General features: G+C 34.7%; 1 protein-coding gene across 5 annotated transcripts in view; it reads right to left on the reverse strand.

The window, feature by feature from the left end:
* LOC149200115 (uncharacterized) overlaps positions 1 to 11,167 on the reverse strand; it is a 346,691-nt gene extending 335,524 nt beyond the window's left edge. For 2 of the 5 annotated variants that reach the window (XM_089402590.1, XM_089402591.1), the window contains exon 1: positions 10,966 to 11,163. In XM_089402590.1, the coding sequence (XP_089258716.1) occupies positions 10,966 to 11,100 (135 nt within the window). In that variant the 5' untranslated portion in view covers positions 11,101 to 11,163. Of the gene's footprint in view, positions 1 to 10,965 lie in introns of all 5 variants that reach the window. The other 3 variants (XM_089402592.1, XM_089402594.1, XM_089402593.1) reach the window with 3 other exon arrangements.
* Between the last annotated feature and the right edge of the window lie 3,578 nt (positions 11,168 to 14,745).

Consider the following 14,745-nt stretch of genomic DNA (forward strand, 5'->3'; position numbering starts at 1 on the left):
TAAAACTCGTTCACTACACTCAAAGCTTTGCGCAATCAAACATTCATTCATTCAATGATCTGATGATAGGAATCCTGACTAAAATTAAGTTTGGCAGTGTGATTGACTTGCCATTTCATTATTATGCGGAATGTTTCCGACTCAATAAACTTAGGCATGCTTGAAAAATAAGAATTCGTTTCTTGGCCAACACAGCAAGATACAATGACGTGGATCAGAAAAGATTCATATATACTATGTGACTATCCTGCCCCTGATCTTATTGAATTATCTTCAAAGCAAGATACGTTGGACTTAATTGATGGCTTATTTAATACCCGCCTGCTATTCGGGTTTCAATCAACCCTTCCTAAAACATTACTCGCGGCTTGGTATTATTCCAAGAAGTGCGGTTACTCGGTTCTATCTGTGCTGTTAGTTTTGACTAATTTCCATATGCACAAAAATTACAAATACAAAGCACTTCTAAGTATTCGAATCACACAGCAAGGTAGAGATAAATGTCTTGGCTCTGATACCAAATGCTAAAACTAAAATTTCAACAGCGATTCTGTATGCGGAAAAACTCAAAGAATCGTTAAAATTTAATGCCCAGAAATATAAATTACCTCCAGCCATTGGTGATGTTCTTGATGCAAACCACAGTCCACTTGCTTCTTTACTTCAGCACTCCAGCTTCAATCCAAGCAAAAAGAAAAGAATACAGAAAGTCTGAAGGCACTTCCAAGCTCTACTCTCTCAGCTAGATGGTGTAAAAAAACTGAAGGGAATTGAGATACAAGCTTGGGGACCAAACAAATAAATTTATAGCCAAGCTTCCATCAAACTTCTGATGGCTATGTGTCAGGTGTTCCACAGATCAAGGTAGAGAACTCCAAATGGAGTAATGGACCACTTCAGTAGCTCCCAACAATAAATTTATTAACTGCAGTTGATTTCCTTAATTTAAGGAAATTACTGCAGTTGGTTTCCAGAAATTAAGGAAAGATTGCAGTTTACTTCCATAATTGTAGGCAGCAATTGTTAAAAAATTAATGGAGCTTAACATTAAAGTTTTAAAATATGCATAAGTTTAGTTGTGGGTGTTATTTTAGAAACCCAAGAAGAACAATATAATTCTAAAGCTTAAAGTTAAAACCAGTAATAATTCACTAGAAACTTATAATAATGTATTACTTTATGTATAAACAAAAGCTAAATTTAAGATAATGTATTACTTATGTATAACATAAAAGCTAAATAGAAGTAGCTGTGGTTAATCCACGGTTGATATTTTTAAATGTTGAACTAGATTTTGACAAATCTAACTGTTAATTGAAATCTTCAAATATTTTCAAAAAATAAATTGATGAAAAAAGATGCGGTTATAAAATATTAGTCATATTCATAATCCATAACACTTTAAAGTATGACTAAATTAAAAAACACACGCTTATTTATAATTTTAAATAAGAAAATGTTGAAACTATTTAATATCACCTAATTAATTTTAATCTTAAAAATAACAATGACAATATTATATATTTATAATTAACAAAACTTCTGAAAAATTATACAAATCATACAGGGATAAAATAAAATGTTAAACTAAAAATCCTAAAGTGAGCTGTGATTAGAAGTTGAATTATAAATCAATCTATCACCATCAATCCTAAACCTACATGATTACTAGCAGAGAGAGCCTATGAAAGTACATATTAAGTCTGTGATTACTTGCCATTATCCATGTTGAGTTTGTGCCCTTTGAGTGACGAACAAAGTATATTTTGAAGGTGCATAAGTATATATCATAGTGGTAGCCGAAAATCATCATGTGTTTTTCATTTGCATTAAAAATAATTAATATAACCGATGAATATTAAGAGAATTAAATTACCTTATATTTTTACTATTGCCTTTTAGAAAAAAAATTTCCAATCGTGTTAATTATAATTTATTGTCGGGAATCACTATTTCTCATTTATAAATGAAAACCATATTAAAATCTTTAGAATATATATATATACACCATGCTTTCTCAGTGTCTACATCGACGAACTTAACGACGGAAGGGTTCATTATTTAGGGGAAGTTGACATTGACTTAGTAGGTTGATGAAAGGTAAATAGTTTATGAAATGTAAATAGTTTGGAGAATTTTATCAGGAAAGAATGATTGTGTATATTTTGTACATTTTGTATGTTTGGGATTGTGAAATTGAAAAACATTTTATTTTGGAATGTGATATATTCAAAGACATTAGAGAAAGTTATGAGAATATGTTAACAATAATTTCTTGACAATAAGGGGATTGTTGGAAGGTTGGACCAGTTCATTCTCAATTTAAATCAGAAAAAAGATTGAATTGCAAAAAACAAAAAACTAATGTTCTTATAAACTATTTTTAATTTGATAGACCTTAAAATATCATTTCATTTTATTTTATTTCAAAAAAATTAAATGAATCTAAATTTCACTAAACAAACCATCTCAATCTTTCCTCAAACAAAATTTAGTTTAATATTTTTTCGGAATGAATTGATCTCGATGCTTTGCGGAGGAATTGGTCAAGTTGAATTTGCATGTATATTGCTTCGGATCTTTACTTTTCCCGGTTTATTTTTCTTTCACACAAACAAACCGCAAGAAATTTCCAGGCAGTGTTCTTTACACGAGACTTTTAACCTTAAAATTCACATAAAAAGTAAAAACCTAAACCCAAAATTAGGCTTTGAAGAAGATCCAAATTAAAAGAAAAATTATGATGGCCCCATTTTCAAATTGACAAAGCTCTTATCTATTTACACTACAATTTAATACAAATCCAATCAAGCAAATTACAATGCACACATACAATGAGAAATTGGGGATATTAAGTTTAAATGTTTATCCTTAAAAGGAGCAATATATAACCTTTTCACACATGAAAATACGCACAGAATGTTTTAATAATGATCATTCATTCAGTCTCGTGAAAAATCATTTGCACTTTCATTGGAGCTTGGCGTATTATCGACTTATCCCGCAATTCTGTTGAAGATAACAAAATGGCAAGGGTCAAGTTGACCAGATGGTGGAAAGTCCAGATTATAGAGACAATTTAATACAAACCCAATCAAGCCAATTTCAGCGCACACATATGATGAGAAATTGGGAATTACATTTAAAAGTTTATCCCTAAAAAGGAGCAATATTACCTTTTGGCACATGGATATATGCACAAAAGTTTGTAGTGATAGCCATTCATTCGGCTTGTGAAAAATCATCTACACTTGAGCTTCAGCAAAATCATCTACCCTTGAGCTTGAGCTTAGCACATCTACAATTTTGTTGAAGATAGCAGAATGGCAAGCATCGAGTTAGCGAGGTTGTGCAAAGTTCAGACTGCATAGACAATTTAATACAAAACTAATCCAGCCAATTTCGATGCACACATAAATTGGGAATTTATTTTTAAATGTTTATCCCTAAAAGGGAGCAAGATATTATCCTTTTCCACATGAAATATGTACAATTTTTTTTTAGTGATAGTTGTTTATAGTCTCCTGAAAAATCATCCACACTTTTATTTGAGTCTAGCAAAAAAAAGAAATTATTTTAACGTCTACGAGATTACAAATAGCTCATGGCACAGATTGCTTTGCCATCTGACTCTTGTATTCAACGCTTTTTATGTGAAGCTTCACAATAAACGCTCCCAGCTTCTCGACAAACCCCTCGCGGAATAAATTATCCCAAGAGCTAGCTGCTAGAATATCTGCATAACTTTCCATGTTCTCTTTGAAGGCCTAGCATTTTAAAATGAAATGCTTTTCTGTTTCCACTTTTCTGGAAGAACAAAAAATACATACTCTTTCTTCCCACACTTCTTTTGTTAGTTTCCAGCACCCTGTTTCACAACAGAGTTGATGAAAATTAATCCTTAACCTAAGTCACCGCGTCTGTGTTCGTGTTCGTGTTTGAGTTTCGCAACCTTGAAATTCGAATAAAGTTTGGCACCTAAAATTTTGCTGATAAAATTCGACATATAAAATTTGAAATATTATATACAATTTAAGTTTAAGCAAACAATGGAATTATATGCTGATTAACAGAGCTATTAATTGACAAAAAATAATTGTTGTTTTAGTTGGTGAATTCTATTCACTGAACTGGATAAAAATTCATTATTCATCCTGATGATTCAACCCTCTCAATGGTTTGGTTGACACAAACATTACTTGAAGAAGATTGATTATTGTTCAGAGTAGAAAATTTTATCAATCGGATCAAAAACCTCTCTCATTTTTTGAATGATTCCAAATGCCCAGTGGCCTAGTTACCCAACTTCTCAGTGGCTCGTTATCCAACTTCCAAAGGCCCGATTATCTCACCAATTGGTGGTGGAGCGAGCGAGTGTGACTGTGAGTGAGGTAGATTTTCACGTGGCGCCAAGTTTTAGCATGAAATTCATTAGGGTTACCAAACTTACCATTTAATCTTTATTTTTTTAGTTATAAACAATGGAAAAATGCTGAACCACAAAACCCCGAAATGAACTTCAATGAATTTCATCGAATTTGTTTATGTTCGTGTTCGGCATAAAGTTTGTGTTCGTGTTCGACATAAAGTTCGGCGAACAGAAATGAATTTGTTCGAATTGTTTTGAGGTTCGGAAAATTTCAAATTTGAAGGATTAAATTTGCCGAACCCGGTGAGTTAGTCCTTAACTGAGCAATAAGAATTTTGGCTCTCCAAGAAATATTGGCCCCTATGTACACCTTTTGTTGATGATTATGAGTCAAATTAAACTCTTCAATATAGCACTTTTTCTTTCTCCCTAGCTCCTTATCCCAAGTACGTTTGTGGAACTTATCCATAACAAAAGTTTTTATCTCTTTCTGTTTGTGGGAAACACGTTCAAGCAAATACCCCATTTACTAAACCATTTGTTATTTTGCCACATCCAAGTATTCTTTCTTTTGCACAATATGTCATTAAAGACAACCTTAGGCCATTTGCCCTCTTCCATTTGATCATTTTTTTTAATACCTTATGACTCACCCAGAGCAACTGCTTCAATAGGAGCAACCCCTGTTTCACTTAACAAGATAGTATAAGGAACTGTACTTTTAATTTTGAATTTGTTTGTAATCAAGCGTTTCTGAATTTTCTCAATTTGTTTCCACTGCATGTCAGATGTACTGCTGGCCCACAAGTCATGATCGTAGAGAATCACCAGAATCACTAAAAGCCCAAAAAGAGTTTGAGTGGTTTTCCAGTCCCATTACTCTGTCTCTCTACACCTATTTTGAAAAGCATAAAATGTTTTCCAACCCCCCAAAGTTTAGTTCTTTCTATAGTCGTCCCAGCTTAGATTTCTGTTGAAGTAAATTCCGAGGTATCTGTAATCTGCAACTTCTTCCAAGTGTTTCCTTCAAAGTAGAACTTATGCTAGTTATGCTTTCTTTTGTTAGAGAAAACCACTACTTTCGTTTTGTTAATATTGACTTGCATCCCCACCCTTCTACAAAAATGCTCAAGGGAAAGTAAGTGCTCTTGCAAACCAAGAGCAGATTTAGCAAACAGAATAAGGTCATCTGCATACAAAAAAAGCCTTATAACAAACTCACCCAAATGGATATCATCACCCCCTTGCAAATTTAGCTACTCTTCAAGCTTGTTGATATATAAACCAAAAAGGGTAGGAGACAATGGGCACCATTGCTTGGCCCCAATATCACCGCTAAAACTTTCTGAAATTCCTGCTAAAGTTCTAATTTTGACTTTCACCTCTTCATAGAACCTATGCACAACTTCTCTCAAATGCCTAGGAACTACAAGTTCCTCCATTTTATGTCAAAGCTTATCCCAAAGAACCATGTCAAAGGCTTTTTTGAAATCAATAAAGCAAGAAAAGGCTTCTTCCTTTTTCTCCCAAACTTTTTCAATGTTGTGCCTTAAAGTTATACCATGATCAACTGTGAAATGTTTAAGATCGAGTTTGCGAGGTAGCGCAAAGTCCAGATTGCAAAAACAATTTAATACAAACTCAATCAAGCTAATTTCAGTGCGCAATAGGATGGAAAAATGGGAATTTGCATTTAAATGTTTATCTCTAAAAAGGAGTAATATATTACCTTTTTGCACATGGTATTAGTAACGGTCGTTCTTCCTATCTCGTGAAAATATCTGCACTTTAACTGAAGCTTGGAACATCAACGATTTCTCCTGCAGTTTTGTTGAAGATAACAGAATGGCAAGGGTCAAGTCGGCAAGTTGGTGTGCCAAGTCCAGACTGCAGAGTAATAAAGTTGTGGCCATTGACCAATGTTGACTCTTGGAGTCATGGCTTGAAACACTAACCCTGGGCAGCTAGGCTTCAACATTCAATAATGGATTATGGATTGCCAATGATCACATACTTGTAAACTGCCAGCTAATTTTCTTGGTCCAAACTCCATAAACGATTTCTCCTGCAGTTTTGTTGAAGATAATAGAATGGCAAGGGTCAAGTCGGCAAGTTGGTGTGCCAAGTCCAGACTGCAGAGTAATAAAGTTGTGGCCATTGACCAATGTTGACTCTTGGAGTCATGGCTTGAAACACTAACACTGGGCAGCTAGGCTTCAACATTCAATAATGGATTATGGATCGCCAATGATCACATACTCATACACCGCCAGCTAATTTTCTTGGTCCAAACTCCATAGTAAATGATGGTCCAATAGGTGGTGCCCTGATTGGTAGCTTTGTGGAAGGAGAGTTAACATAATGGTTTTAGAGATTCGGAAATAACACAAATCTGAACTAAAATTAATGACCATTAAATTCCAACCTAAAATTAATGACCATTAAATTCCAACCTTGGTCAAACTTTAGAGGCAAATTAATTACGTTCACTGTGAAATTAGGACAGTGGAAAAGGCCTAAAGAAGCTTGGGAAGAACGAGTGTGTACATTTTGAACGTCTGGGACAGTGGAATCGGAAAAACATTTTATTTTGGATTGTGATGCATTCAAAGACATCAGAGAAAATTATGGGAATATTTTAGCATCAGTTTCTTGGCATTGTCTTTTCAGCGAGGGGATTGTTGGAAAGTTGGGCCAGCGCATTATCAATTTGAATAAGAAAATGATTGAATTACAACAGGCGAAAAGCAAGAAACTAATAGGTCCCATAGAATATTTCAATTATGTCAATACATAAAATACAGTAATCAATACTATGTAGAATTATAAAATCATTTTAAAATTTTATATTTTTTTAATTAATTTTAATTATTATTTTTAAATAATTACAGACTTGGTTTCAGAAGCAACATCCTAACACCATTACATGCATCATCCATATCTATTATAATTTTATTTTCAGAAGTCCAAAACAAATGAAACATATTCCTGTGACAGTTTTTACCTACATACCGAAGAGATGCCTATTCTAATCTCTATAATCTCTATAGAAGACTCTTAATTAAATTTAATCATTTTACAAATCTTTTTCAAACAAGATAAAAATCATCACATCAAAATCTAACACAAACACAAATTTTAAAAATAATTTTTAGGTCATACTCAATGAAAATTGAACTATGGCTTCATAGACTTCATTCAGCGAAATTTACCGTTAAACCACACATCACTATATTAAAACAAAATAAATTTTGCTCTCAACCAGTTACACCGGCCTATCCCTGTGGGTATAAAAATGACAAGGTGCCAGTCCATCTAGAATATGAGGATGAGAAGTGCCGCATCTGTAGGTATAAAAATGACAAGTGCCATTCCATGTACCATATGACGATGAGGAGAAGTGAGGTGAGGAGAAGTGAAGTAGCATATGAGGATGAGGAGTGTAATAAAAGAAAGAAAGAAAGAAATTATTTTAACGTCCACGAGGCTAAAGATAGCCTATGGGACAGATTGCTTTTTCATCTGCTTGATGTATTCGGCCCTTTTTTTGTGAAGCTTCACAATAAATGTTCCCGTCTTCTCGACAAACCCCTCGTTAAATAGATTATCCCAAGAGCTAGCAGCCAGCGTATCTGCATAACTTTCCCTGTTGTCTTTGAAGGCCTCACATTCTAAAATGAAATGTTTTTCTGTTTCCACTTTTCCGGAAGAACAAAAAATGCATACCCTTTCCTCCCACACTTCCTTTGGCCTTTTCCAGCGCCCTGTTTCACAACGGAGTTGATGAGAATTAGTCCTTAACTGAGCAATAAGAATTTTGGCTCTCCAAGAGATATTGGCCTCTATGTATGCTTTTGGTTGATGATTATGAGTGGGATTAAACACTTCAATATAGTAATTTTTCTTTCTTCCTAGCTCCTTCTCCCAAGTACGTTTGTGGAACTTTTCCATAACAAAAGCTTTTATCTCTTTGCTGTTTATGGGGCACGCGTTCAAGCAAATATCCCATTTACTAAACCATTTGTTATTTTGTTGCATCCAAGTTTTTTTGCTCTTGCACAATCTATCATTAAAGACAACCTTAGGCCATCTACCCTTTTCCATTTGCTCAATTTTTTTTAAATAACTTATGACTCGCACCATAGCAATTGCTTCAATAAAAGCAGCCCCTGTTTCACTTAAAAAGATATCATAAGGCACTGCACTTTTAATCTTAAATTTGTTTGTAATTAAACGCTTCTGAATTTTCTCAATTTGTCTCCACTGCATGTCGGAAGTACTGCTAACCCACAGTTCACAACCATATAATTAGCCTTCGTCTACTACATAAAATGACCATTTCGTCTCGTCTAATATTTCCAAGGGTCACTCCCTCCCTCCGCAATGGGAGTGACTCTAAGAGAGGGAAAGGTCGGATCATGAACAAATAAAGTGAATTGTGTATGGGCAAACAGAGAACGAAGCCACCTTCTCTTGGAGAGTGCAGTAAAGGTAGCAAAGTATCCAAGATGGGGATGTGGGCCTGGGTACTCAAGGTACCAAAGTATCCAAGTTGGGGATGTGGGCATTGGGTACTCACTGGAAAGCTCTCAAGGAGGAGAGGCCAGTGAACCCCACTGTTGTGTGGAAACCTTTGGATAAAAATCATCGTATCAAAATCTAACATAAATTTTAAAAATAATTTTTTGACCATACTCAATGAAATGAAATTTGAACTGCGGCATAAGCGAAGCAAAACCTACATTTAAACCACACATCACTATATTAAAATAAAATGAATTTTGCCCCCAACTAATTACACCGGCCTATCCCCGTGGGTATAAAAATAACAAGGTGCCAGTCCATCTGGAATATGAGGATGAGAAGTGCCGCATCTGTAGGTATAAAAATGACCAAGTGCCATTCCATGTACCATATGACGATGAGGAGAAGTGAGGATGAGGAGAAGTGAAGTAGCATATGAGGATGAGGAGTGTAATAAAAGGGACTGAAATAATTAGCCTTCGTCTACTACATAAAATGACCATTTCGTCTAATATTTCCAAGGGTTCCAAGGGTTACTCCCTCCGCAATGGGAGTGACGCTGAGAGAGGGAAAGGTCGGATCATGAACAAAATAAAGTGAATTGTGTATCATTCCTTCTGTAAAGGGCAAACAGAGAACGAAGCCACCTTCTCTCGGAGAGTGCAGTAAAGGTAGCAAAGTATTCAAGTTGGGGATGTGGGCATTCGGTACTCATTGGAAAGCTCTCAAGGAGGAGAGGCCAGTGAACCCAACTGTTGTGTGGAAACCTTAAACTGATGCAGAGAAAGGATTTTTGAACCTAAGTTATGTAAAGAGTCATTACCATGGATGATTTTCTGGATATGCAGAATTTCCATGTGAAAAGAATCAACACCAAGGTAGCTGAAATGCATACCAATTGATATGGATGGGACGGTGAGGAATCTCATTGAACTTCTGCTAAATACTCATGAGGATCGAACTGTGTGAAAAATCTGTAGCTACATAATCTGGCAAAAATGCAAAAACAAACTGCAAGGAAAAACAGAGATGAAGAGACCACAACTTGAACTCAGAAATCACCCTTTGATTCCAATACACTACAGTCATCGGAGAGTTCTCGTGGCAGGAGAAAAAGAAGGAAGCCAGTGTAATAACATCCAGAAAGGGCTTTAGAAGGCAAAACCACCTATCTTCGATGGAGAAATGAGAACTGGGAAAGAGGCAGAACCATGGTTGCTTGAAGTTAAAAAAGTACTTCCAGTTATGTGACAACAGGAGTCAAAAGGCAAAATAAGCCATTAATAACTTACAAGAAAAACCAGCTGTGATAGCCGGGTGTTATATGTAAACTGTGAAATTCAATCCTGAAGTGTGTATAGAAGTGCGTTAAAGGTAAACTGTCAAATTCAATCATGAAGTGTTTGTAAATTATGAGATTTGTGTTATAGAAGTGCGTTAAAGGTAAACTGTCAAATTCAATCATGAAGTGTTTGTAAATTATGAGATTTAGTTTTTAAATTTTCTAATTAGTCATGCCGACTAGAAGAATGAATATATGTAAACACTTAAAAATATAATAGTAATGATCAAAATCATCCCATATAAAACATTTACTAAACTGGCCTGGTTGAAACTGGAGCACCACAACACATAAAGAAAGAAAAGTCACATAGAAGCAGTTTAAGAGGCATTTTGTGTGCAGGTTCCTGTGTACTCATTATTGTCAGAAGGACAATGAGTTGCATTTACTAAACTGGCCTGGTTGAAGCTGGAGCACCACCAACACATAAAGAAAGAAAAGTCACATAGAAGCAGTTTAGGAGGTATTTTGTGTGCAGGTTCCTCTCTACTCATTATTGTCAGAAGGACAATGAGTTGATTTTCAGTGAAATATGAACTTCTAGATATACAACCCATCTTCATCAGTAAAGCGAAGAAATTAAATTTCGTTCAAAGATAATAGCAACAGCATTTTAAGACCGAGACCTGTGTGTAATCTGTGAAATGTAAAACGCAAATTATTGTTATGATTATTATTAATTTGTCATGCCAAATTTAGCAAGGTTTGAATAAAAGGATCGGTTACATACATGAGCATCTACGCCGATCTTTCGAAGCTGTATGGCAGCAGCGAGTCCACCAAGGCCACCGCCAACTATGACTGCCTTGTCAACCAAGGGTGGTCTGTTCCACCAGCAGCTAACTCCAGGATTAATGCCAGCCATTTTTCTGTTCTCACTTCTACCAAAACTCGAAAAACAGAGCTATATATCCAATGACATGCTTTGTCGTCATCTGGCAAGAAAATATCATCCATCCAAACTTTAGCTTTTTCAGTTGTATTAATGTTGGTATTTATATCTGCTCTTTAATTGATGTATTAATGTTGGTATTTATATCTGCTCTTTAATGTTGTAGGTTTGTGTATGGGTTAATTTTAATAGATTTTCATTTTAATTTTTTTCGAGGTTAATAAAGTTAATTTAATTGAATTATATTTATATATATAACTTGTTTGAGGTAGTTCAATTGGCTACTGTTTTGTTATGAATTATTATGTAAAGCAAATACTATTGTATTATAAAATACCATGTAAAGCAAGAGATTCAAGGTTCAAATTCTCATGAGTGAAGTCTAGCTTAATTGGTGATTGTTGTGTTATGAAATACTATGTAAAACAAGAGTTCAAGGTTTAAATCCCCAAGATTAGTCCTTGAGGTGTAGCTCAATGGCTATTGTTGTGTTATGAAATACTATGTAAATTGTGAGATTCAAGGTTCAAATACTCTGTGAGTTTACTTATTTCGAAAAACAGAGCTATATATCCAATCACATGCTTTGTTGTCATCTGGCAAGAAAATATCATCCATCCAAAATTTAGCTTTTTCAGATGTATTAATGTTGGTATTCACATCTGATCTTTTATGTTGTAGGTTTGTGTATTGGTTAATTTTAATAGATTTTCATTTTAATTTTTTGCAGGTTAATTTAATTTAATTATATTTATAAAAAAATTATAACTTGTTTGAGGCAGTTTAATTGGCTACTGCTTTGTTATGAAGTATTATGTAAAGCAAATACTATTGTGTTGTGAAATACCATGTAAAGCCAGAGATTCAAGGTTCAAATTCTCATGAGTGAAGTCCATGAGGGATAGCTCAATTGGGGATTGTTGTGTTATGAAATACTATGTAAAGCAAGAGATTCAAGGTTTAAATCCCCAAGGATTAAGCCGGTGAGGTGTAGCTCAATGGCTATTGTTGTGTTATGAAATACTATGTAAATTGTGAGATTCAAGGTTCAAATACCCTTTGAGCGTTTACTTATTTAAAAATTATTTTTTGTTAATTATATTTTTATTTAATAATATAAGATATAATTTAATCAACTTTAATATTAAAAAATTAATAGTTTTAAGTGGAAATTAATTTAAAAGTTATTTTTTGTTAATTATATTTTTATTTCATAATACAAGATATAATTTAATCAACTTCTAGCCCCAAGGGTTAGCTCAATTGATCAAGTCCCCGTCGTTAAAAGCACCTTTGCTATTGAGAGGTCACGGGTTCAATTCTCTCAACAACCTCAGAGTCACCCTCCATGGTTGAGCTAGCAGAAAGTGATCTCTTCAGGTGGATCTGCCTAGAACAAATATTTTGTGGACACACGGTCACCAATCTCCAAGATCCGTGAACCAAAAAAAAATCGAACTTCTATAATTTACTTATTTTCAAAAAATATCTTAACTCTTTATAATTATAATGTTTTTGATATTTTTATTTTTACCATGTAAATGTAAAATGAATGTACTAAATAATATTATTAGGATTTCATTTATTTTTTCAATATATTTTCTTACTTTTAAGAGAAGATAAACATCATCATCATCACTACAACCACTTGACTTTTAAGGAAATAAGTCGATGTATTGGTTAAATATTACTACAATGTAATTTATTCATGATTCAAATGTCTTCTAATGCATTGATCACTTATAGCATTAGTTAGAGGAATTGTAGCTTAGAAGCAGCCACCTTGCCAATTAGCATTACTTGACCTTTAAGGTCATGTGTTGATGTATTGGTAAAGGATCCATTTTACAGTAATTGGATGGATGCTTAAGGGGTAACTTAATGTAACGATCCATCTAAATTAATCCATTATATAAAGTTTTAAACTTTATAATAAAACAAATATGATGAAATTTAAATAATAAATATGTTAAGTTTTATAAATATAATTGAACTTTATAATATATATAAATTAAATTTTATAAAATGTATAACTGAACTTTATAAACATACATAATCTAAAAGCGTAAAACAAAACTATATGCTAAAACATACCAAAAATCATTGCAGGACCCTTTAAAAGGGGGCGCTTTCAACCAACTGAAAATTGATAACAGAGCGCACTTGCCAGGAAAATATCTGTGATCTTAAATTGCATGGAAGGCGTGTCGAGTCGAGGGAAGGCGGTGACTGCAGGTAGGAGGGCGGCCACCGCCAGGCCCGTAGATAAAACCGGCAGCCTGGATCGAGAGTGGGGCGGAAAAACGAGGGAGGAGCAGAGAGAACCAGAAGCAGAAATTCACCAGGAGAAAACCAGGAGAAGATAATTATCCATTGGAAGAGCTTTAAGCCATCTGAGGTTCTGGGCACGGAGGGACAGAGAGCTTCTGTTGAGAAGCTTTCTGGATTGAGCAGCTAGGTTTGCTCAGTCTGGTTGGGTGATATTGGTCTCCCGGAGATTGGATCGAAATAGCCACGACATCACCAACAGAATCACCAGTTCAGTAGCAGAATCAGCAACAGTTAAGGTAAGTACAAATTTAATTCTTCAGGTTTTCTGTATTTCAGATTCTAGTTACTGTGTGTCTGGTTATTACACTTAATCTTACCATAGCACCACAAGTCATCATTCATGGCAACAGGGCAAGCAACTCATGCAGAGGGGAGGGAGCATATGACCTAGTAGGAAGGCACTCAATACACTCACCTAAAAATTCAAGAACAAGTAGGGAAAATGTATCATGACTTGGTTTAAAGGCCTTGAATTGCTAAGGGGAGACAAAACCCATGCTCTATAATGAAGTGGCTTTTATGCACTTGGAAGTTGATCTTTATCACCATAATCATGACCACAGGCTTATTCTACCCTTGTTCTCACTCATGATTGAGCATCCTAACCATGTGATGGCCTCCCCCATAACCTCCAGATTACATAGTATGGAAGGAGACTTGGTGGAGAAGACCTAGAGGTTAGATAAGCAATCAAGAAAGTAGGAAAAGGGGGAGTACAAAGTGCCCATTCTCATATGCCAGTCCAACCAACTTAGGAAGGAAACGAGAGAGACATTGGGAGGGCTCATCACTTCATTGATGAAGACCCCCCATAAGCTAACACACAAGAGGCACCTCATAGTTGTAGAGGGTCCCCCAACTTGTGGGGATCACTAAGAGTGAGAAGGCGATACACTAGGTCATAAAAAAGTAAACAGAAGCCCAAAGGACTATAAGGTTTTTTTAGAACATGCACAAATCTACCATTGTCCATCTAAGTTTTAAATCTTTACAATAAAGAATGCACACATAGATTCTTTATAAAACAAAAAAGTAAACAATAACATCCACACAACTTACTTGAAAATTTACCCTAGAAATCCTTAACTACGAAAACCTGTAGATGTTCAGAGTCACACCTCTAACTCTCATCATATTAACTTCATTATTTACAATACAATATTTATGATTTTGTAGCATCCAAAACCATGATATGTTAACCCATATTATATTACAACCTTAATTCCTTAATCAGAATTAGAAAATCATGGCAAAAAAAATTATTTGTAGTCTAGAAGCTCGGATCTA

This window comes from Pinus tabuliformis, chromosome 2_1 (assembly GCF_031772625.1).
Source record: "Pinus tabuliformis cultivar Carrire ecotype Pingquan chromosome 2_1, CPIR1, whole genome shotgun sequence".
Taxonomy (NCBI): domain Eukaryota; kingdom Viridiplantae; phylum Streptophyta; class Pinopsida; order Pinales; family Pinaceae; genus Pinus; species Pinus tabuliformis.